Source organism: Polistes dominula, unplaced genomic scaffold (assembly GCF_049000335.1).
Source record: "Polistes dominula isolate Pdom_NZ unplaced genomic scaffold, Pdom_raw_medaka contig_25, whole genome shotgun sequence".
Taxonomy (NCBI): domain Eukaryota; kingdom Metazoa; phylum Arthropoda; class Insecta; order Hymenoptera; family Vespidae; genus Polistes; species Polistes dominula.
This window is the reverse complement of record NW_028301094.1, coordinates 1,127,408-1,154,579: the sequence shown is the minus strand read 5'-3', so window position 1 is coordinate 1,154,579 and position 27,172 is coordinate 1,127,408. Positions and strand designations below refer to the sequence as shown.

Genomic DNA, 27,172 nt, shown 5'->3' with positions numbered 1-27,172 from the left:
TGACCGACGTCCTCCATTTTGTCCAATTCTCATCCCTTTTTTTGTTCTCTCTCTCTCTCTCTCTGTCACTCTCACTCTTACTCTCTTTATATATACATTTTATTCATTTTTATTATATTTTTACTAAAAAAAAAAAAAGAAAAAAAAGAAAGAGACAAATATTTTTTAGTTTTGTTTATTTTCTTTCTTTTTTTTTTTTTTGTAATCTGTCTTTTTTTTTCTTCTTTCTCTCTTTCTCTCGCTTATTCTTTATCGTTTTATTCTTTTATATTTCTGTCGTGACCAACCAACTTGGATGCTCGTTAGTTCTTTGTATCCTTTGATCGTAACTTCGTATATGTAAAATATTTTGCCTTTTTATATATATATATATATATATTAAAGTAGCAGAATAATAAAAAAATGAATGTGAATATAAAATTGCGATACAACGTGTGAAGGATTTTATATAAAAAATTATTATTTGTAATAATGATTGATTGTATTTGTTTATTTATTATTTAAAAACAATGCACTCTGAGATTTATTGGTCAATTTAATATTTGTAATTTTGCAAATTTTATTTACCAAAATGAAAATATTTAAATATAAATGATTTAAAATTCATCTACATAATTACAATTTTATTTAATATATTAATAATTATATTAAAATATTAAATTAAAATATTTTAAATATTATTATTTTATATTGTAATAAATAAAATTAATTTGTAATAATTTATAAAATACTATAAATATATTATAAATATATAAATTAGAATAATATATAAAATATATAAAAATTTAAATAATAAATTAAAATATTTAAAATATTATTATTTTATATAATAAATAAAAATTAATTTATAATAATATATAAATAAAGAAAAATATTTTAATTCATAAAAATAATTTATCAAACATACTTTAAAGTATATCGAATAATAATAATAATTATTATTATTATTATTATTAAAATATAAATAAGAGAGTTAGGGGTATCTTAAAGGTTTATCTTTACAAACTGTATTCATTCGTTGGTGACAATAAGGTTGGAATAAGAGTAAGAAAAGACGAGGAGAAGAATTTCCGCTTTACGATCGCACGAAAATGGGGGATACTTTTCCTCGTGATTTGGCCGTTTAAAGTCCGTTCACTCGAGTTTCAGGGAAAGTTTTCATTCCTGGCTTGAGGCTTATCCGGCGAGAAGATCGAGAATGAACGAAGGAAGGAAGGAACGAACGAACGAACGGTTCGTTCAGCGGCCCTTCTCGAGATCCTAGCCCTTTTTCGGAAAGCAAAAGAGAAAGGTTCTTCGAACGGCCCTCAACGCCCATCCACCAACCCCTTTTTCTCTCTTAGCGAGCCTCGATTCACGTTTTAAAGTAGGGTGCTTTTCAGGGGGAGTTTTTCAGGGGGGAGTTGACTGGGGGGTGGTAGTGGTGCTGATGGTGAAGGTGGTGGTGGTGGTGGTGGTGGAAAAAGAGCTACAGGGGTGGGGGTAATGGCACCGCGTTGCGGTTTTAAGCTTTTACGACCGAATTACGACTTTTCAACTATTTTTACGAGAGTTGTTTCAATTATTTCACCAATTTGCAATTAAGACCGGCCGACACTGCCGCCGTCTCGATACTTTCTACCCCTTTCTGCCTGCTACCCCCTTTCTATGTATATATATATAGATCATCCCCTTTGGCTAACCCGGTAAGAGCATAGTCGGTGAAGTTGGAGGTTCCTAAGGGTTGGCATCTATCCGTTGCTTTATGAGCATGATAATTTCGTGATTAGTCAATTATACAGGCAAAACATTTGATTTTACGTTCTTGGATTTTAATAATATTGCATTAGGTATAATAACAGTATTTTTAATATATACATATAAAGTTATAGCTTTAATACTATTTTTATTCTTTTAATATATAATATAATAATTATTTATTAGTGTATAAAATATAACATTTCATTGATCAATTTTATCTAAAATGAACCATTAACAATATTGAATAATTGGTATTGTAAAAATACTACAAATGCATACAATTACTCATTGATTAAATATTTCTATTAATAATTAACCTGTAATTATTCTATACAACAATAAATAACAATTATACATATATATAAGAAGTTATAAGTCTAACACCTTGATAATATAAAAGAAAAGAAAAAGAAAGAAAGAAAGAAAGATAATAGTATGCGAGGAAGAGAGGTCAGTATTTGTATCCGCACGGAACGATGAGCTCCTTGCTATGTCCGTTGGTAGGTTCCTTGGAAAGTAAGGGGTTCCGATGTGTTATATACCAGTTATATACCATGTTGTTAGTATAGCAACAGTTATAGTAATAGTGGTAGTAGTCAGAGGGGGTGTGGGAGATTCAAACTGGCAGGTCGAAGGAACCCGGTGGCGCGGAATAACGGTAAGTCTAGTGTTTATTTGATGGCCCGTAATCACGCTATTTTGTCATCAACGGGTAGGCCTCCTTCCGTGGCCAATGTAGAGCTTCGCCAGGGGGTTGCCTGCCTGCCTGCCTACCTGCCTACCTGCCTACCTGCCTACCTGCCTGGCTGCCTGCTTTTGCACTTGTACTCGCCCTAACTCAACTACTCGCAGCTAGTAGCCGTGTTTTCTTCCTTCCCCCTTAACCTCATCCCCCTTTACTTTACTTACTTACTTACTCACTTCTCTCTTAGGTTAGAACCTTAGCTCACTCACGTGAAGTAGAAACTAATTCGAAGGCTTTGCCGCAGTCCTGGGCGCATCTTAACTTCCGGTGCACTACCCTCTAGATATATACGTATACACATATACACGACTTAGAATACTTACACGCATATACAATCTTATTTTTCTTACCATACTTTTTATGACTTTTCTATTTTTTTTTTTTTTTTTAAATGATAATCCTGTTGGGGTATTTTTGTTATTAGTCGAAATAATATCATTTAATTAGAATATTAATAGATTAATATTAATCAAATTGGAATATTTAGTTTATTTTTTTTTTATGGTTTACTATGTGGAATACAGGGTGTTTTTAATTATATAATAATATAATATAATTATAAAATTAATAGATTAATATTAATATAATTGAAATATTTAGTTTATTTATTTATAGGTACTATATGGAATACAGGGTATTTTTAATAATATAATAATACAATATATATAATTAGAATATTATTAAATTAATATTTATATAATTGGAATATTTAATTTATTTATTTACAGTTTCCATGTGGAATACAGAGTGTGTTTATTAACATAATAATATTATATACTTAAAATATATATTAATAGATTAATATTTTAATATAATTGGAATATTTAGTTTATTTATTTATAGGTACCATATGGAATACAGGGTGTTTTTAATTATATAATAATATATTATAATTATAAAATTAATAGATTAATATTAATATAATTGGAATATTTAGTTTATTTATTTATAGATACACCATATGCAATACAAGGTGTTTTTAGTTAATAAACTAACCCCTATGAATTAATATAATAGAATATTATTTTATTACTTTATATTCTTTTTTGATTTGTTATTTTTTTTTTTATATATATATATATATATAATTTCATATATTATCTAATTATTATTATAAAGTTGAACAAATAGAATAATTACAAAAATTTAGCATACAGAATCATTTATAATATTACAAAACATAAAATTTTGCTGTACTAACTTTAACAACTTAAACATGCATACGTATATTAAACTTACTTTACTTTACTTTTTTTTATTTTTGTTTTTTATTTTTTTTAAATAATTTTTTTTAAATCATCTAACAAAAACACATGAAAAATAAAACATGATGTCTCATTAATACCTCAACATTCATCTACATAACTTATTATTTTATTTTCTCGGTACAAAAAATTGCTTCCTTTTACAAATGATATATTTACTTAATAACAATATATATATATATATACACATATACACTTACTTATACATACATACTTATATATATATGTATTCTTGATAATTCTTTTTTTCTTCGTAAACACGAAGGGCGTAATGCCGTAGAGTTCTTCCAGCGTGTAAATACAGACACACGCGAAAGAAACGTAAACGATAATAAAGAGAGAGAGAGTGAGAGAGAGAGAGAGAGAGAAAGAAAGATAGAGAAAGAGAGAAGAAAGAGAAAGATAGAACTATTATTCGTAGGGCGTATTGTTTACGCTCTCTCTTACTAATTTCTCTCTCTCTCTCTCTGTCTCTCTTTCTCTTTCTTTCTCTTTCTCATTCTTTCGCGTGGGTGGACGAAAGTGGAGCTAATTAGATAGCGCTTACCGAGCGATCGTATAAAGTAGGGAAAAAAAAAAGAAAATAAAAAAAAGAGGATAGAAGTGGTGGATACCTCCCCCCCTCACCACACTTCCCACCCCAACTCAACCCCCCTCCCCCTGTTAAAGAAGAAAAGCTATGATACGAAGGAAAGGATGGAATGGTTAGAAGAATGGGAAGTTAGAGGATTGGGTGGTAAAAGAGAAGGTTAAAGAAGGAGGGCAACATCCGAGAAGGGAGAGAAGAAAAAAAAAATAAAAAGCGTGATGGAGTCTCGTTTATGCGGCGTATATAACGTGCCGGACCGCCGTATTACTTCCAATGCATAATTGCGCCACGTAATAGCGTCTACCAACAAATATTACCTGCAATTACACCCTCCCCCCCCCGCCCCTCTTTTTCTCCCTAACTTCACCTCGTACATATTTTCTTTTCTTTTTCTTTTCTTTTTCTTTTTCTTTTCTTTTCTTTTTATTTGTTTCTCCTTTTTTTTTTCACCGATCGGAAAACATTCGCGCATTTTCAGTTTTCTCAACAACGATGCTTTTTTATGTGTGTGTGCTAACACAAGTTGTTCTCTTTCGAATTGACTTTTCAAGGTCTTTTAAGTACATACATTTTTTAGGGGGAGATTTTTATTTGATCACACTGTATTGTAATAAATATTATTATTAATAATTATATAATTATTACTTATATATTATATTTATATATATATATAAATTACGTGTGACGTTGTTTGTCCGCAATGGACACCTAAACTATTGAACCGATTTTAATCAAATTTTGCACACTGTTTGCAGTTTTATTCAAATTGAAAGATTGGATAGTTTATATCTCAATTTATGGTCGCAATATTATTTTATTTGCGAATTATTTGTTTATTAACAAAGAGTCATGATTATCTCTGTTATTATTATATAAACTATTATATATATATTTATTATAACTATTATATATATATATATATATTAAATTATATAAATATATATAATTATTATAATAATATTAATAATATATAATAATTATGATTGAAATAATTTAAAAAAAAAAATAATAGTAGCGTTGTATTTTAATTGTAATAATTAATAAGTCATATGTTATGTTTATTCATGGTTTATTTATTATTTTAATATTAAGCGTTCTAAGAACATGACAAATTATGAAAATTTCTAGATTTTTCATTCATTCAAGATTACAATCATATTTTAATGGACATTTAATAATTTATTATTTATGGTATTAGAAAATAGCATAAATTACAATCGCTAAAAATAACAAAATAAATTATTAATGATTAATTAACACATAAGTAATAAAGAAATAAAGACATTAAATAATAAAACGTTATTAAGGTTGGGGTTGTATTAATGTGCGTGTGAGACATTTCATACTTCTAGGCTCGTTAAGAATGAGGTAAAGGAAAAATTTGTGTCCTATGTCCGTCAAGGTTGTAATATAAGCACGTGTGGGATGCATAATGAAGAAGAACGTCAGTGTATGGTATGTGTAAGGAGAAACTAAGTGGATTAATCGATTTTTCATCGTCAAGAGAAAACGGGAAACGAACATTATTTCATAAAAATTACCATTGCCCCAACGTTACTACTTGGGTGGGTGGTGCACGTTTTAAAATGTAAATAAGAGTTAGTAGAATGGTGTACGTTGTAAGTCGTCATAAATGGGTGTCAAAATGCAAATCACTCGATTTGTCCCGCTTATCGTACCTAATAAGTTGTAAGAAGGTCACAAGTCGACATTTGGGGAAAGGTCAGTTTCAAGATATGAACTCTCTCTCTCTCTCTCTTAAACAGTAACTAAACTTTATGCGTAGTTTTTTTTTTTATATATATATACAAATTTATTGCATTAGTATTCTACGAATTTATTCATTAAAACAACGTTAATGTTAAATATAAGAATGGTATGTAAAATATTATACGTGTGTTGATAATTATGATCATGGATTTTAGTGTAAAAATGTATTTTATGAATTTTTTTCTTTTAAATATTGCAATTGTGTACAATATAAATAATATTGTAATGTAAAGAAAGTAAATTTTCATGGTTAGTATTTACAAAGGTTGATGATGTTATCCAGAAAGAATTCTTTATGGTGTTTGTTAGACTTTTTATGTTGTGTTAAATTTTTTTTGAAAAATGTTCAGGAATTTGTTTTCCATGCAAAGGAATAATTTCTGACCATGTTGATTAATTTTATTAGGAATGAGGTAGAAAAATATCAAAAGTAAGATTTATATTTATTTAGTTTACAACAGTCATGTATTCCTTTTGAAAAAACTAACACCGGTTTTTTTTTTTTTCGGTATTTATGTGCGACATTCCATACTGGAAGAATTCTGGAAAGTCGTAATTTTCTACAACTAGCCCTTCTCCAAAGATATACCTGCGCCCTTTTAGTGGGAAAAAATTTTAAGTTAGCAGGTTCAATTGATGTGTAATCATATTCAATAAATTGACACATATTATTTATATTATAAAATAATTAATTAAACTTGTATAGGTAGTTATGGTTAGTATATGCATTTACATATATTATGTTACAATATTATTATTATTATTATTACAATTCATTTTTCAATAATTCTTTTGCTGTAACTTGAACTAACTTTTCATTCAAACACTATTAAAATATACAAATATAATTCTTTATTAAATTATTATTAATTAATTAATTAATTGACATTAGGTGCTAGGAACTCGAATTCATTTTATGTTGATGTTCATTCCAACACTATAAAAATATACAAATATAATTCTTAATTAAATTATTATTATTATTAATAATAATAATAATACAGGATTAATGTATTATTATTATTTAATAATAATAAACCCCACATGTGTGGGGTTACACACATAAACATTAATAATTATAAACCCCATTAATATACAATAGAGTTTCTAACTACCATTAGGTGTTAGTAATCCCAAATTTCATTGCAACAAATTCTTAATTAAATATATTTGAACATTTATTATAAAATATCGATTGATAGGTTTGGCATATCCTAAGCTATGAGTAACCCTAACCAGCTTTCGGTATAATCTAATGCCAATGATTCACATAGAAGGAACCCGCACGCGAAATCAAGAGAACGATATCAGCCTACCACTGTAAGTTGTGGTATCCCATGGATATAACGCGGATCATAATAATTACCGAAACTTGGTTCAAAGCTCTAGCATCCCTAGTTGTTCTCACCAAGGGTTTATGGATTATGCTCGTTAAGGTGGAGTAAGGGGTGTTGGTAGGACGTTAGTCGAGCGTAGGTAAGACGGTTAAAGAGAATAAGAAAGAGAATAAGAGAGAAACATATATATATATAGGAAGTGTTAGACTTTCGTATTCGTGTCAGACATGTTCGACTTCTCTAACACCCACCAAAAGCTGCTATTTTCTACCTTGAATCTTCCACGTTACCTAATACTTCGATCATTCTCTCTCTTTCACTCTCTCTCTCTCTCTCTCTCTCTTTAGTTCTCTTTAGGTTTGATTATCTTCCTCTCTCTCTTTCTTTCTTACACACCCCATCACTCGAATCAGTGAGCTTCTCCTTCGATGCACTGCGAAAAGAGAGACGTTTGCCTCGGCTCGGCAAACTTGTACAAAACTTCAATGCCGGAACTCGTCGGAATAGAACGGAACGGAACGGAACGGAACCGTCTCGAGACCGCTTTATACTCTTCACCGGGTTTGGCTTGGCCCTGTTTGACTCGCACGCTGATCCGTATCGCCTAAACGAGGTTCGGCAACGGCAACGGTGCTTAGCTCAGGGGCCGACTCCAGAAAAGAGTTTCATTAAAATCGGGTAATGAGGCGGCCCCGTGCACAACCTACTACTACTACTACTATTACTATTATAATACTAAGACTACTACGATTACTGATACTATATTACTTTTACTACTACTAATAGGAATACTGTTCACGAACCATATTACTAACTCGTTGAATTTTTCTTCTTTTAGTTAGTGCATGTTGCACATTCTTCAAGTCAATTCTTTTGCCAATCAACTTATTTGTTTTTGTTTGAATCGTAAGTCTTGAAATATTTGAGAGTATTTTTGTATTCAATTTTTATATTTTTCTTGAGACCCAACAAATTGTTAAATCATAAGAACTGTGAAACATTATTTCTAACATTTTATTAAATTATTATTATTATTATTATTATTATTATTATTAACAAAATAAGATACGTCTTTCTGTATTCATTTGACAAGCAGAAATTTACTGTTGAGTTACTGTGTATTAAATCAAATAAGAAAATGGTAACTAAACTCAGGACATCTTCAATAACTCATTTCACATCTTGCACAAATGTGTAGAAACAAGAAAGGAAGAAAATGGGTGACAAAAGACGAAGACACTTCTCTTACTTTTCTTATGTACGAGATACAAGTAGTACCCTTTCTCTCAAAACCACAACGGAGAAACAGAGAAACCCCGTTTTCATTTCTACCCCTCCTTTTCTCGTGTACAGTAAAGTTGCCTAACACAACCCCTTTACTAACCAAAATTTATATACAAAGTATCTTTGTGCTGACCGGACTATACACCATCAGCGAATAAGTAAAACAGTAAACTGAGTTTCCGCGAACTGTTTGAACCCAGAAAGGAAGGAAGGAAGGAAGGAAGGAAGGACATGAAGACTGTGTATGTGTGTGTGTGTGTGTGTGTGTGTGTGGTTTAGTATCATGAATTATACTCCTACGAATATGTCCAGTACAATTTTTATTTCCTCTTTCATTTCATACTTTATCTCAAACAATTCGAAAATTGTTAGCAAATTTTTTCTTCAAATACAAACGTAAAAACTTATGGGTCAGTCATACGATGATAATTGTCGATAATTCTTTGATATAAAAAAAAAAAAAAAAAAAAAGAAGGAGAAAGAAAATTCGTGCATTGGTCGTTATCATTCTAACAACCCTTCACATTTCTCTGATAAAACGACGAATCCTTTATTGGGATTCAAATAATCCAATAGCAGGCAGGTTTCTACGAATCTCATGCCGATATCCTATGGTTTTTCTCCACGTGCAATATATTTGGAAGAAATCAAGATCGTGGTTTATCCAATGGCTCTTTTTAGCTAACGTTTTCATTTTTTTTTTCTTTTTAACTTCGAAAGATAAGTTATTGTCGTTAAAATAGAACCTTTACCAAATCCAACTCTCTCTCTCTCTCTTGTTCTTTTTGTAGATCGTACACAATCGGTACGATACACAAATTTACTGAATTGCTTCGTAGGAGTTTAAGCGAATTACGCGGTAAATTTTACGCGATATCGAATAGCACGTTATGTGTTCTCTCCATCTTTCAAAAGCAACTATGGAATACACATATATCTGTGTGTATTTTAATACAGTGAAACAGAGAGAACCAATGGGCCGGACTATAAAGCATAACGTCGAGCAAAAGGGATGGAAAGGGGTGAGGTGTGTGTACTTGCTTGCTTGCATCGGGTCAGATTTAATACTAGAAATGGTAGAGGGTGTGGCGAGGACTTCGAGCTGGACTCAAACGTATCGTGCACATAGTTATTTCGACTATAGTACATTCCTTTTCAAAAATATTCTCAGTAATCTTATCTTTCTTATAAAACATTTTCATCTATGTTTAACTTATTTCATTGATGTTCATTTCTAATCAGTTTAATTTGTTTTAATATAGGAGAATTTGATACCATATTTAAAAACAAGATTAACAAATTTCATCCCCCTTTTTATAATTCTTTTATTTATTTTTTTTATTTTAAATTGTATTTTTGATACGAAAAATTTCCCAACACCTAATTATGGATTAATCATCTAATAATTATAATATTTAATATTTTTTATTAAAATAAAATTCATATAATTGAATGAAACTTTGTTATTTAAAACGTGTTATAATATGTGAGAATTTGATATCATAATTAAAAACAAGGTTATAACAATTTCATCCCTTTTCATTTTTATTTTAAATCCTATCTTTGATTTTACAAATTTTTTAACACAAAATTACGCATATTTTTTTTTTTTTTATAATAAAATTAATAAATGAAATTTTCTTATTTAGAACGTTCAATTGAATTTTGTTGAAAATGTTGGTGTAAATTGTTAGTACTGTTTGTGTTTTAGTTTCTTGTGATTTAGTTTTGTCGAGAAGTGTACACAGAGAGAAACTAAGAAAGGGAACTCTCGGTTCTGCACTGCACTCATTGTAGATGTAACCGCTTAGTATACAGTGGGTGGTTGCATGCGGACGGCCAATGCCATCCACTAAATGCAATAAACACGGAATCTCGCAATTCGCCGCTCTGCTTGCCGTTAACTTTAGCTGCCTCCGTTCTCTTCCTACCCCAAAGACGCGACCAACGATCGTTTCCTTCTCCTCTTTCTACGACGACGGGACTCCAACGAAAACGAAGGAAACTTCGATGAAACCGAACGGCTGAGGGTGGAAAATTGGTGGGGAGTTTGTTTTTTTTTTTTTTTTTTTATCAATTTTATAATACACAATATTTCCTTCTTTTTTTTTTTTTTTTTTCATTCGAGTTCAGATTGATCAGAGATGACAAGTTTTGGTAAATTGTTTTAATCTGATTTATCATTTTTAATTTAAACCAAATTTATATGGAAATTTATGAGTGTTTTTTATTAGGTTAAAATAAATAATTTTGATAGATAAAATATTCAAAAAAATAAAATAAACAAAACTTTGATTTTCTGCAAGAATTTCAAATAAAACAAACACAGATTTTATTATTAGTAATTATGTAAAATAATAATTATCTAATATCTACACTAATAAGATTAAAAATAATTTCACGTAGATAGAAAATGAGACTTGTATTTAAGTACCATCATAATAGTTTGAAAAAAAAAAAAAAACGAAAATAACAAGACAAGAAATGAGTGTGGTAAGAGTGTGTTGGGTTAAAAGTAAAGTGGTTGGTTGAAGAGAATGGTGTTGGTTAACGCGCGAAAATCGGATGTTCTCGCAGGTTAACAAGAGAGAGAGAGAGAGAGAGAGAGAGAGAGAGAGGGGGAATACAGCGGTTGGTGTGTTCTTGGTTCAGATGTGTGTCGTTAGTATTTAGTGTTTAGTTAACATCGGGTATGGAGAAGCCGCCAGTGTTTGTAATTGGTACAGTTTAGCAACGACGAAAGCGATTGTGTGTACCTCCCAGATTTCAGGAAGCTTTCGAAAGACGAGCAAAAGCAAGCACAGACCGTGTAGCTTTTGTCGTAAGCAGAACATTGAATCGGCATGTACATTCAGACATTTTCTAATCGGCTAAGGGAAAAGCATAGCACCAGATGGCATACGCTTACGTATCGTGCTCGTTATCTACAATTAGAATATTCGCCTAACTCTGATCTCCAAATAATAACACCTTCGTTTCCTACCTAAGGAGATTAAACGACATCCTTCTCTCTCTCTTTCTCTCTCTCTTTCAGTCTTTGTTTTACAATTAGAGATATAAGACGATTTTCTTCGTATTAATTAAGGTTATTTCTCTTTATAATTTAATATAATAATATTAAAAAATTAAGAAATAAAATTATAATTTTGTAATATATAAATGCATGAAGATAATATGTCAACTGTAAACAAAATATTTGATAAATGTTTCCAAAAGGAATTCAAAAGCACATTGAGTTTTCTTGAATTCTGATCGATACTTGAAGTTACTTTCCAAATTTTTTATATTATTTAAATATATATTTAAAAAAAACAAGACCCTACATGAGAAACGAGACATGTAACATTTACATACATATATAAAAATTATTGAATAATTATTTTTGACTCACATAAATCATAAAAATTATAAAAATAAAACGACGAATATTAAAAAAACAAACAAAACAAAACAAAAAATACATTTATGATGATCTGATAATACAATCAACACATACATATACTCATACTTATATAAAAATCCATTAGGTTATAAATAATTATTAAATCACCCTCGTATAAATAAATATACACACACACACACATTATATATATATAAAATCAGATATTCGCTTACATGCAATGTTAACTTAAATCATGTCAGAGATAAATTGTCAAATCGAACGATAGTAACTGAGAGGAACGACGAGAAAGTCTTCGCTTAAGCGACATTCTCGACGACGTCACGTACTCGACGTATATAATAACGAGATGCGGAAGGGTGAGGTGGGGGGTTTAAGGGGGGTAAGGATGTTTGAGACGAGAAGGAAAGAAGAAGCCAGGAAAGAAGCAAGAAAGAAAGAGAAGTAGACGCAACCTCCCCCCTGGAGTTGAGTCAACTCAAAAATGTGTGTATTTCACAAAGAAGAGAGAAAGAGAGAGAGACTGAAAGAAACTAAGAGAGTGTGAGAGTAAAGTCGACGTAAAAATAATGGCCGGCGGGGCTTACCAGATTATTTATTATTTCATATACAGAACCAAGTCGATAACGGGGCCCGGCCAGGGCATTAGCATTTTTTTGTTGTTTAAAGAATGAAATATACGGGGTGTTTTTTTTTCTCGGTTAAAGGTAGAGAAGAAGTATAGAAGTAGTACCACTACTCGGGCCTTTCCTAAAGTCGTCTCTCGAGTCTGCACAAAAGAGGGGAGAACGGGGGTTGTTCCTGATCTCGAAATAAGTGGGTATACGCGTTCCTGAATACTAACTCTTGGATATAAAAACCCTATCGCGTGCCTTGAGTGATACACGTTAATAACCTACTTTATACAGGATGCCTCTCTCTCTCTCTCTCTCTCTTTTTCTCTCTTTCTATTTTATTTTTATTATTTTTTACTTTCTTGTAAAGGAATTTTCAAAGGTTTAGTTGGTGTAATTAAAATTTAAACATACTTAACACCTTATATCTACGATACAATATTATCAAAAGTTTCCAATATCTTCTTAATATATATATAAATATAAATTATGTGTCACGTTGTTTGTTCGCAATTGACTCCTAAACTATTGAACTGATTTTAATCAAATTTTGCACACTTTGTGCAGTTTCATTCAACTTGAAAGATAGGATTAGTTTATATCTCAATTTATAATCGCAATATTATTTTATTAATCGCGAATTATTTATTTGCTGTGGCAGGGAACCCCTAGTAATAATAATAAAAAAGAAGTATTGTATTATTCGTAAAGTAATTTCATGTTTCTTTGGTAAAAATGAAGACAATTTTCACTTCGAGGTTAAAACCTAAGCCTTTTAAGTGGACATTAACAGTTAAATTTGACAAATTTAATTTTTCATCGATCTCATGTGTTGTTTATTTACCGGTTTTCATCAAATAATGATCTTATTGTTTCAGGAAAAAATGAAATTACTTTCCCAACAATCCAATATTATAAAAAGTACAAATATCAATGTAAGAAAATTTCGAATAGACATTCGTACAATTTGATTATTTTTTTTTTTTGTTAGGTCTAAACTGTAAAAATTCGTAAGTAAGAAGGTTCTTGAACAAATAACACGTCCCTTTTGTTTTAAAAAGTTTACTCCTAAAAAGAAAGAAAGAAAGAAAGAGAAAATAAGCACACGTTCTGTCGCGCTTGCGCAATCTACACGAATTCACGTTAGGTTCTCGCAGTTAGAAATTGTTCTAGCGTAAGGTAACTCGGCCCTTCCGGGTTTACGGTATGAGATCGAGCCGAATCGGCCGTGCGAAAGAATCAGGCAAATCACAGGAGTGTAGACCCTTTTCAACCGTAGCTATGCTCGATCAAACAGAAATTCTCCTAAATAAAGCTGAGGGTACCGGACTATAAACGTGACGCTGATCGATATTCCCAGCACACTATTTTTTTTCTTTTTTTTTTTCTTTTAGTATAAGGAAGACACAGGATCACCAAACGTGTTCAGAACTTTTCCTTATCTTTCGTACCTTCTGTTCCTTTCTTAAGTACTCTTAAACACTACTACTACTACTACTATTTCTTTCTATTTTATGTTTTTCAAAATAGGGTTTCACAATTTTGTTCACAAGGGTTTTTCTACAAATACAATTTGATCAAATTTATCCTCATTTTACATTTCATTTGAATGAACCTATCGAACACAAATTTTCATACAATTTAATTCATTAGAAAAATAATTTATAAATGAAATAATAATTTTATTAAATAATCATTTAATTATTATTATTATTATTATTATTATTATTATTATTATTATTCATAAAATATGTGACTACTTAAAAAAAAATATTTATTACCATCGTGATTTCTTTTCTTTTACGAACAAATGATAAAAAGAAAATAAACGTGAATGCAAGAAGAAGAAGAAAAAGGGGGATGGATGAATAGGAGACCAGAAAGAAAGTGGGAGTAGGACTTGGGTGGTGAAACGCGGCCCGAATAAAAATGGGGTGTTTATAAGCGAATATCCAATGTATCATGGTGTATTTACATATAGCACGCGTTTACCAGTCCCCATAGTCTACGAGTAGAGTCGACCTTTTGCACACCAAGTTCCCTTCAACTTTTGAAGAAGCACGAGGCCAAGACAACACACACACACACACACACACACACATGCACACAGAGCTGGCATAATAAAAATTAAATATAACGTTGGAAAGAAGAATCATGAGTTGATATAACTCTTACAATAAATAATCTTTTCATATTTCTTTTGGTTGGTACCATAAAATTATTTTTATTTCGTATTTCTTTGATTCATTGATAACAAAACAAAAAAGAAAAAAAAAGGAAATAATTTTATTTATTTATAATATATTTAAAGGGATTTGATATTTGTTGCATTGAAGTTGGTATTTTTAAGTTCCTAAGATTAATTAACCCTTTAAGGGTTGAATACTTCAAAATAAAGTGTTTTTATTATTAACTAGATTCTAATAATAATAATTATTATTATTAATTTAATATTACATAATTTATTATATTTAATTTTTATTAAATTTAATAAATAATTTTTAATTTTTAATTTTTAATTATATTTTTTAAATTATAATTTAATAATTAAAGTTTTTGTTTGTGAATATAATTTAATTTAATTACAATTAAAATATTATATTAATTATGTGATTAATATAATTTATTATTTAATTATAATTAATATAATAAATTAATATAATAAAAAAATAATGATAGACCACTCTGTTAATTTTTACCAAACGCATATATGCGTCCTAAGTACTCTAAGGGTTAAGAATAATAATAATACTAATAATAATCTATTAGAAGGTTTAGAGAAATCGAATTTACACCTAATACGAGTATAGTAGTAGTAATAGTACTAGGATTCGAGATTGCAATTTAATTCTAGCTGAGAAACGTTTAAATGCCCTTGTCAAGGATTAAATCAAGATTAACCGTGAGATTAGCGGACTGTGCCGAGGGTTATATTCTCTCTTCCTTCTGTCGTCTGCTTTGACCCAGCCTAAAATTTCAGTTTCACCCTATCTACCACCCTAATTCTTAACCAGATTACCTTTTCTTCCTACGGTATTTTCTCTCCCTCTCTCTCTCTCTCTCTCTCTCTCCTCATTCTTCACACTCTTACACACATATGTATCATTCAGTTACATTTGACTTTATGATTTACGTTTGAAAAATTGACCTAAGAATTTTTCATCGAATACACCAAACAAAGATCCCTCTCTTTCCTTTCTTTCCTTTCTTTGATGTTTGACTACTCGGTAATTTCTTGTTTAGATTTCTCATTCGTTATCGGTGTTACAAACTGTAAAACGAAAAAATAAATAAAAAAAAAGGTAAAGTTTCTACGAAGTGTGTTCTTCGTCCCTCGATGAAACTGAACCATCATCGTAGACGGCCTTGAGAAATGTTGTTGCCCTCTTGGAAGGTTTGTTTCAGGTTTACCATGTTTCTCAGAAAGAGTTGACGAATGAAATGAAATGATCCATGTAAAAAAAAAAAAAAGTATTTCGTTTCTATTATGTAGTTATATAGTAAGTTCGTTTACACCACCCCTCAACCAACCCTTCTTCCCTCACCAAACTCAGGCTTTTTTATTATTTTTTATTTTGCTTAACAAAGTTTCGTTTAATTTTTGTCAAACAATTTTTGATTCTTCCTTATAAGAAAATATTTGTTAAAAAATATATTTGTATTTATCGAAGTACCATACATTTATTAAATATTTTCCTTTTTCTTTTCTTTTATCTAAGTATTGTGCATATATATATACATATATAAAATATGATGACTATACTGGTTTTGGAAATTCGACACCCACACTCATAGGGCACACGTGTTAATGTTATTTACGCGCTGATGTTATTTATGCGCGTCGTGGCTTGTTTGAACAAGTGTCCCGTTGACGATGACGACAACGCCCGTCGAAATTGGGTAAAGAAAAAAAAAAAGAAAAAAGAAAAAATAAAGAAATAAAAAAAGAAGAGAGAGAGAGAGAGAAAGAAAGAAAAAAAGTGTTTGTCAGCAAACGAACTCGTTGCCAACGATTACGGACAATTTCGTTGCCGCCTTTGACGAATACAAGAAAAGAAACAAAAAAAAATATATATATATATATATATATATATATATATATATATATATATGACTGATTGCTCATCCATCCTTTTTTATTACCAATTCTATCTTATTCGTCCTTGATCCTTCTACATTCAAAAAATATTCAAACACGTGATGTGTGTATTAATTTTTATTTATCATACGACTATGTCATACACCAAAAAAATTGGGTAATTACGTATTAACGCCAACCACAGCAAAATTCCGCTAATGCACCCAATCTACACCGTAAATTGTTGCGATAAATCATAGAATGAAAACCCTGACGCAACCCTGACAAAACCCTGACGAAACCCTGACGCAACCCTGACGGTTGTTGTGTGCGAACAACAAGATTGTTCTTTATTGGCGCATTAGCGAAATTTTTGCTACGGTGGCTTCAAAACCTAATTACCAAAAATTCTTTCAATTGTAATTGAATTTAAATAATACGAAACAAATAATTATAATTGTAATTCACATATTGAACGGTGGTAAAAAACCAAAATTGCAATGAAACGATATAAATCTTGAAACAAACAAAAAATTCCAAAATTAAAAATGATAAGGTTTAATACGCAGCAGATATGAAAATAAATATATGAGATATGCATAATTTATAATGAAACACATATGTTTACATAATAGCATATATAATCCAGTAAAAATGAGCATATGTACATACAAGATACATCACACTCTATATATATATATATATATATATTATATCATGTTTCATAACAGTAAGTATGTTCTTCTTGTGTCAATTAAGCCGTTAAGTAACGAAATCAACGTAGAACGAACATTAAAACGTGCCTTCGTCAAAACTGCTGTTATTTATCTTTTATCTAAAAGATCTCTCATAGAGATAGAAAAAGATAGAGAGAGAGGGAGAGAGAGAGAGAGAGAGAGATAGAAAAAAACCTGTTGTTCATCGTTAATCACGGTAAATGTTTTTCTACAGTACTCTACCTCGATGAAGTAGTAGAATCCTGAGAGTTGTATTGTAATCGTTTCAACTTTGACTCGCATGTATACGTAAGTGAGAAAGATAGAAAAAGAAGCAGAAGCAAACAAAAAAGAGAGAAAGAAGACTTTTACAAAACGGCGGGACGACGATTTAAATCGTCGTGCTCGTTTTATTATAGTAGAATGGGGTGGCGTAACACCGCGAAAGGGTGCAGGAGTTTGTTGGGGGATGAGATAGTTGAAAAAACAAGTAAAAAAAAAAAAAGAAAAAAGGAATATAAAAAGAAATGTAAAAAGAAAAACGCAGCAGAAGAGTACGAGTGGTGGTGGTGGGTGGGGGGTGAGTAGTAGTCAGATGGGTGGGTTGGTTGGTTAGTTGGTTGGTTAGTTGGTTGGTTCGGGTTTATGGGGAAAAAGAGAAAGAGAGAAAGAGAGAGAGAGTAAATCCGAGTTAAATGCATTCCCGTGCGTAGCTAAGAGCGAAGGTGCGTTTTACCTCTTTTGTTTCTCTTCTTTTAAGGTAAATAAAAGAAAACGCGGGCGGGGGTTTTCGCGAATGAGGGATAGAATGTGAGAAAGAGAAAAAGTGATGAGAGAATGAGAGAAGAGGTTGCAACAAGCTCACAGAGTCGCCTGGTTCTGTTTATTAAAGGCATTAATCTGCGAATCTCTAACGGGTGTCCTGCTTTTAACGTCATCTTTTCTTTTCGTTTCTCTCAACGTGTGTATGTGTCTCTCTCTCTCTCTCTCTCTCTCTCTCTCTCTGTCTTCTTTGTATTTTTTTTTTTTAATTTTTTTTTTGTTTCTTATGTCTCTCCATTTTCGTCATCTCACCTTCTCTCTTTTTCTCACACACACAGACATATAGAGACACAGACACAGACACAGTGACAAACGGATAGTATTACTTAGAGCATTTTCGTGATACCATTTAAATTGTGTTTTGTAATTAGTTGAAGTGTGTGTAGGACCCGGCGCTTACGCCGATTACGTTTCTCCTCTTTTCCTACAGTTCATCCCTTTCGCTCTTCTTGATATCCTTCTGTCCCTTTTTTTTTTTTTTTTTGTTTCTTTTCTTTTCATTATTTTGTACTTTATCTCTCTTCCTCTTTCTCTTCTTTTCTGCTTGTTCGTTCGCTTGGTTCCCTTTAGCTTTTCTCAAGAGCTCGTTCCCGCAGGACTGATAATTGCTTTTGTCGGATTTCATACTGTAACACAGCATACATTTAACTTTTGTGTACTTATAAATATATTTATTATATTTTGTTAATAACATTTTATGTTTTTTGACACGTCTTAGTATTATGTATTTCAATTTGGGTTATTTTGTTTAAATGCAAATACGTAAATAATTTTAAGAAAGTTAATAACTTTGTAATTTGTCTTCTTACCTTATTGGATCATTGAATCTCGAATGAATCGATATAATGCATCGATATTTAAACAAAAAATACTATACGTAATTTCTATGCATGGTTATAAGAAATATATATATGTATTTGTAAGCGTTTTCTTCTTCTACAATTCGAAACGTCTGTAAATAATTAATCATTCTGTAAATCGATGCTTTTTCACGTCAAATGGTGCCATTCGAATTTCGTTCCGGAATGCGTTGTATCCACACAAATACATACATACATACAAAAATCCACACACGTGGAATAAAAAAAAAGTTTGTCGATTTATTGAGTCATCCAAATAATCGATATTTTGTGTCCAATAGCAAACTCTAAATTCATGTGGCATATATCAAATCAATCGATTTATATTTGCATATTGGACATTTCCAATTTCCAAATTGACAAAGTTAAGAAAATAAAACAAAAAAATGAAAAGAAACGTATTGTTCAAACGAGTCTACTCGTAGATAATTCTACAGAATATATATTTTTTGGGAATAATTTGAAAGAATAAGTCAACCCTGATGTATTTCTGCAAAGCTCCTCATAGTTGATTGTTAACAGTGGTGGAATCTGCGTACAGCTGGAGGCTTCCTACTAATACACGGGTCAAAACAGACCGGAAAAGCATGCCGCAGCTTGGTAGCACTAGGATGAAGAGTGGGTGTTGGGGAGGAGGAAGAGGAGGAGAGTAGTAGGAGGATGATGTTGGAGGGCTGCGTGACTTCACGCGTACCAGAACCTCTTTCTCCGTTTTGCTTGTTCACTCTTTCTTTTACGTCTCTGTTTCACCGCTAGTGTATCTCTATCTCTGACTCTCTCTTTCTTCATCCACCTTCTCCTCCAGCTCCTCCACCTCTTGGTTCGTTTTATCTCTGTCTATCTCTCTTTTGCTGTCCCTCGCGCCTCTTTCGTACAACACGCACGGTACACTCTCTCTCTCTCTCTCTCTCTCTCTTTCTCTCTCGCGGCCCCGGCAAAACTTAACAAAACAATTTGCTCCAAAGCAAACAACGGCATCCGGTTTACTTGTGAATAAACAACATATTTATTTTTAGAGGCCCCGAGGCCGTAACTCGTTTGCTCGACCGCTTGCTCGAAGCTACCTCCTCCTCCTACTCCTCCTTTACCTCCTCTACCACCTTCTCCTCTTGCTGCTGTTCCTCCTCGTCAGTCTACCACCTATTTACCCGTACGTTATGTCCGTACGACTTTAACTGACGAGAATAAAAATTGGTGGAGGCGAGAGATCATATCTTTCAACGTTTCTTCGTTTTTATTTTATAACAAACAACAACAAAAATATTAAAAAAAAAAATCTTTTATCGTTTTTTTTTTCTTTTTTTTTTTATTATAAAATATTTATTTTATATGAGTATAGTAAGTAAACATTGTGTGTCGGAAATTTTGTTGGAAAAAAAGAATAAACAATAAAAAAAAAAGCAAATATAGATGATTTTTCGTAGGAAAGAGAAGAGGGGTAGAGAAGGAAGGGTGAGTAGTAAACGTCGATGACGATTATCGGAACGTAAAAAAAAAAAAAAAAAAGTCAGAAACGATTACAACATCGGGCTGCATCGCATGTGAACCGGCACGAGCTAAGGTAAATATTAGCGGCTGCCACGTCAAGGACTAGTTACAGGCTAAGTATTTCCAAAAGAAACGTACGATACTTTCAAACGAACGAACCGTTCAAAATTTTCATTCTCGTTTTATGTTGTTTGAAGTGTTTTTTATTTTTTTTTTCTCAACCAGTGTTCATAAACTCTTACTGAAAACAACGATGAACGCATAGTTGCAATCTAAAGAAGGGGAAGGATAGGAAAATTTTAAACATTTTTTTTTTTAAATAAAAGATGAAACTTCAAGTTAAACGTGTGATAAGTTCAATCGGTAAAATCGATCTTTCCATTTAATATTATTTCTCTCTCTCTCTCCTTCTTTCAGTTCATTCTTCTTTCTCGCTCACTCATTTACCACGTAGAAGGTGTTATCAGCGTGAAAATTTGCAAGTTACATATATTTTTCGAGTGCGTCGCTTGTAAATCAAGGAGGCGAGAAGGAACGCGAGAAAGCGAACCACGATTAAAGCCAGGGTTCTAACAGCGACCTAATTCGAAGATAAGATAAGTCGTTAAGTGCTCGGGCTGGCGGCATCGATACTACCCAGTGTTTTATTGCGCCACCCCCGAACAACCCCATCTCCCACTACCACTACCAACACCATTGTAACTACAAACAGTACTACCACTACTTTACAACCATAACCTTCTCTACCCACTACTATTACTTCCAACACCATAACCATCACTTCTTTCTCATCCTACTCTTTCTCAAGATTTATTGTAAAATTCGATAGATATTGCCAATTACAACCCCCGGAGGCGCACGATCGGCACCCCTAGAGCTATCGACGATAGAAGCCATGGCACCTCCTTCCTTCCGCTCGCTTGAAGAATTTTAAATGCGTTTTATGTACAGAGACGACGTGGTGCGTTGCATAAATCTATCTTTCCCTTTCTTTCTCTTATTTTCTTTTTTTTTTCTTTTCTTTATCTTGTTCGAGTTCTTCTTCTTCTTTTTCTTCTTCTTCTTCTTCTTCTTCTTCTCTTTTTCTTTTACCATTTCTCAGCAAACCCCTCACTTCTTGAAAATATGATTACAATCACTGCTTCGCACCGAAAGGTCTCTCCCCCTAGGTCCTACAAACCTTCAACCACCTTCAACCCACTTCTTTCCTCTCTCTCTCTCTCTCTTTCTCTCTCAAATCTCCACCTCTCGTACCAATCAGAATACTCGCGGTGATAAAACGTTTCATTTCGTTCGGGGTTGTTTCCGACGGAAAGAAGACTTCGAATAATCATCACCTGATTATTGTTGTTCGTTATTCCTTTGTACACTCCATTTAAATTTTTATATATATCTTATTGGATTGGCAACTAAATCATTGCTGATTTTAAAAATCCATCGATCGACAAAATTTGCAATTACTGAGTTGCTAACCCAATATATACTAGGGGTGCCCCGCCACACGTTGCTGTGGCTTACAATCAGTCCGATACACACGTCTTTAAATCAACGAATTACCTTATATCGCCATCTGTTAGAATCTTATCGAACAAACAGAGATAATCATGACTCTTTGTTAATAAACAAATAATATTGCGATTATAAATTGAGATATAAACAATCCTATCTTTCAAGTTGGATGAAACTGCACACAGTATGTAAAATTTTTATTAAAATCGGTTCATTAGTTTAAGAGTCCATTGCGGACAAACAACGTGACATGTAATTTATATATATTAAGAAGATATAGTAATGCTCTTAAAAAAAAAAATAAAAGGTGCATCTATTTTATATAAAATTGTATATCGTATTTAAAAAAGTACACACGTCACTTTAATAACAAATATAAAATGAAATACTATGAATGAATGAGAGAGAAGTTAAACGAAATGATTGTTCTCCCTTCCACCAATAGTATCACCTTTTACCCTCTTTACATCTGCGTGCTCGCGTGTCTCTGCGTGCTCACTTTTCTCGTTCACCATTGCCCATGGACTCCTCCGTGCATGTTGCATTCGTTTCGACGTAATTACCATGATTATTCTTCGTATTCTTCGCGCGGTACACACGTTCAACGATTTGTCGCGTTAATGCGATAAACTCACGCTTTTAAACAGGAAAGAGATTCACATTTTATATTATATCTATGTATTTATTTATAAATACTTCTATTATATACACGTATATACATAATCATTAATGTGTCAGTATGAGTATGTGTGTGTGTATGTGTAAAATATTTATCATTCATTTAACGTCACATCGGTCTACATAAAAAAACACTGTAAAATAATTAACTAATACATGTGCATATATAACATCAATGCATATTTATTTCACATGTTAAAATAATTAATTAAAATCATTATTAATTATTTAAAACATATATATACTTATTAAGTTTACTTAAACCAATTGGTTTACTGTCTATTATATTGTAACAAAAAGGTGCATTCATTTCTATTAACGACACTGGAGTTGTAAGTTATGTGTAACAATCTTGTTGCCAATCGATGAAGTCCTTCTCTCTCTCTCTCACACACTCTCTTTCTATCTCTATCTTTCTCTCTTTCTTTTTTACCTGAATACTACTCAAAGTAACACTCACGAGAATGCAGGTAGAGAAGTTGTTCCAAGTCAGAAATAAACAGTGCTGCTGGAAAATAATAAAGTTCATGTATATATATAAATATATATGTATATATGTTCCCTTCATGCATATATAAATACAGTACGGTTTATCGAAGTTATATTGTAAGCTTCATTTGCATGAGCTCGATCATGTTCTTTTTCACCTTTCTCTCTCTTTCTCAAACGCGCAGCTGGACATACACGCGACAAAAAAAAACGCGTTAACAAAACAACACGCAACCAACGACGACAACGACGACGACGACGACGAAAATGATGACGATGACGATGCTGGACTATACTTTGTGAAACTCTTACTTGAAACATAAACATACTAAGAATTAACATTATTCTATATAGTAGCATATGAATTATTATGGTTATTCTTTACTACGAACATTTAACATTTTATTTATATATAAATTTGATTGCAAAGAGTAAACAACATTGAGAAATTTTAGGAAAGTTCATTAAAAAAAATTCATATTAAATTAATTTAATTAAAAATACTTAAACTATTGGGATCTCTGGCAGAAGCGTGTCGTAACAATTTGACCTATCTACTGTAATTTTGTATTTAGTCACCAGATAGCGTATTCAAGTGCTACAGATCCCGATACTAATACTAAATCAAATATTTATATTATATAATAAATCTGAAATAAATGATACGAGAATTGAATGTTTTAAAAAGGATTTTCTGAATGATGAGAGAGATTCGATTTGGAAAAGGAGAGAAAATTCTATAGAAAACTGATTGACTTTTGTTTACTACGTTTATTTTATCATAGTAATTGAAAATTATTGACTTAATCAAGATGAGGAAGTATTATCGTGTAATTATCAAACTGAATGAGACGAGAATGCAGTTCTTCGATAAGCTCGATGATAATTTGTTCGACAAACAAATACGATTGTTCTCAGGGAAATATATCTATTCGAATATGCCGAATCAATGTCTCCTAAATTTATTTGATAATTAAATAATTTATCGTATTTACAATTCGATCAATCGATATCAACTATTGTATAATATCTCTTTCTCTCTCTCTCTCTCTACTTTTGTATTTTCAAATTAGGCTAACAATTATTCCAATTAATTTCCAAAACATGCAACTTCATTCAACTAATATAATTTTTTAAATAAATTAAAATAAGTAGAAGGTTATATGCATTTATTAATTATTATTATATATTTATTTATTTATTTATAAAAATATAATTATTGTGTATAGGAAATTGTTTTTGTGATATATCAAATAATGGTACTTACGTATTAACGCCACAACAGCAAAATTCCGCTAATGTGCCAATCTACAACTTAAATTGTTGCAACAAATCATAGAATAAAAACCCTGACGAAACCCTGACGAAACCCTGACGAAACTCTGACACAAACCTGACGGTTGCTGTGTGCAAACAACAAGATTGCTCATTATTGGTGCATTAGCAGAATTTTTGCTGCAATGACGTTAATACGCAAGTACCCAAATAATTATTAAATTATTATTCATTTTGTATAATTAAAAACAATCTCTTATAAAAATTTAACTACTTATTTTGCATTTAATAATATAATTCAATTATTATTTCATTTTTTTTTTCAAATGAACAAAATCTGTGTACATTTTACACAAATAATTTCTTTCATTGTTCACAATTTTACATTGAAAATAATTCGAAAACTTTTTCCTATATAATTAAACATCAATTAAAATGAATAAATTCATTGGAATAATAAAGAAATAAAATCGAGGGGTGGTTATGGGGTGTTGCTTTGCTAGAGAGGGTAAACTAGCCGAAGACGAGGAGCATTCTCATTATACCCTCTTGATTTATGTGCATGCCATCTTGAAAATCCTAGGCTAGAAATAAAGTTTAAGGAAAAATAAGACACGTCTGGCTGGCTGGCTGGCTGGCTGGCTGGCTGGTTGGCTGAGTAAAAGTTAAGTTGCGATAGTTAGAAAAGGAATAAGAATAAGAATAAGAAAAAGAAGAAGATAAAGAGTGAAACAGGGGTGAGAAAGGGAGTCAAGGGAGGGAAGGGAGGAAGTAAGGTGATGACAAAGTCTGCAAAAATATATTACAGAAATAAGCTTGCCGGTGGAGTAACGCCATCGTTTAAAAACTTTTTGACTATACCAACCTTCCCCCTCTCTCTCCTCTTCAAGACCCATGTTACAACCCCATTTTTTTTTTTTTTGGTTAACAAAGGAACAGTTAAATATATATATATATACATACAGATATGTGCGTTTTAAAATTAAATACTATTAAATAAAAGAGTGGTAAAAAAAACACACACACATTTAAAACGATACGTTCAAATTGTTATTATTTGCAACAACCTGGTGAATCTGAAAAAAAAAAAAATATAATTTTTGTTTTGTTATATTTGTTTTATTAATTATTATTTTTTTTTTTTTACTTGTTATTCTTTTTATCTTTCCCCTATTACAATGAATTATTATACCGTATGTTTTTCCCAACAGTATAGAAAGTTATTTTTTCATTTGGAAACATTAATAAAAACGCAAGTATATACACAGGTAGGTAGATAGGTAGGTAGGTAGGTAGGTAGGTAGAGTTACTGCTTTATCCCTCCGATGTTTGTAAATTTATCGTATGAGACCGTACCACGTCTCGTTGTTTCGTATATTCCAAGCTGATTAAGCGTGGAATGTTGTGGGTCCTTTCATTTTATTGCACGAAAGAGGAATAAGCTCGCCTAGAGGGATTATTAATTTGTACTCGGCATTTTACTTTTGAAAAATATCGAAGCACGTGAAACCGAGTCAATAATTATATACATATATATATATATATACATATGAGCCCCGTATGACCCCCCCTCCCTCCCTCCCCCACCTACACAAATATGGTGAAAATAACTTTTCTTTTACAAAATAATATTATATGGAAATTATTCGAGTGAGATGAGATAAATCAGTAATTAGAATGCACATATTATACACACACACACACACACATGAATACATATGTAATAATAAAATAAAAGAGAGAGAGAGAGAGAGAGAGAGAGAGAGAGATGATAAATAATAATGTTAACGCAAGATGACAAAAATGATTTATAATATATTTTCATAAAATATCATCGTATATTTCAATTGTAAATATACACACCTGCTAGTACTACTACTATGATATTAATATAAAGATATTAAATAAATACTTTGTTATATTATTGCAGGGACATATCGGTGATAATCCGTTCGACAACGGTTCTTGGGGAAAGGAACATTTTCAACCATCGACGGTACCCTGGCAGCTAAATCCACGCGGCCACTCTCGACCCAGTGTAAGTAAATAACATCATTTACCTATTAATTAAATCATCAAATTAACAACGAATGAACATTTATTCAACGATCCCGAAAAAAAAAAAAAGAAAAAGAAAAAACAACATGGATTTACTATAATATAAAATATTATTTATCATATAGATACAAATGAGAGAGAAAGAGAGAGAGAGAGAGAGAGAGAGACCATGTGTGGATAATATGTTTAATGCTTAATTATTTTTTTTTTTTTAATAAAATTTATAATTATTAAATATTTAAAATAAAAAAAAATAAAAACAATGAAAAATTCAAAGCTTAAAGTCAATGGTGGTTAAACGAATTAACGCAACAAGCAAAGTTCTATCAAGTGAAAAAGTAAGAATAGGAAGTAATAGTTGAAAGAAGAGTAAAGAATGAAACAAAAAAAAGAAAATGAAGGGAAAAGGGTGGAAAGAAATCGGAAGAGGAAGATGAATAAAAAAAAAAAAAGAA

General features: G+C 31.4%; 1 protein-coding gene across 1 annotated transcript in view; it reads left to right on the top strand.

The window, feature by feature from the left end:
- Positions 1-27,172, top strand: part of FoxP (forkhead box transcription factor P) — a 306,221-nt gene that overhangs the window by 134,229 nt on the left and 144,820 nt on the right. The window contains 1 exon segment of the mRNA XM_015331871.2: positions 26,590-26,697. Coding sequence (XP_015187357.2) covers positions 26,590-26,697 — 108 coding nt within the window.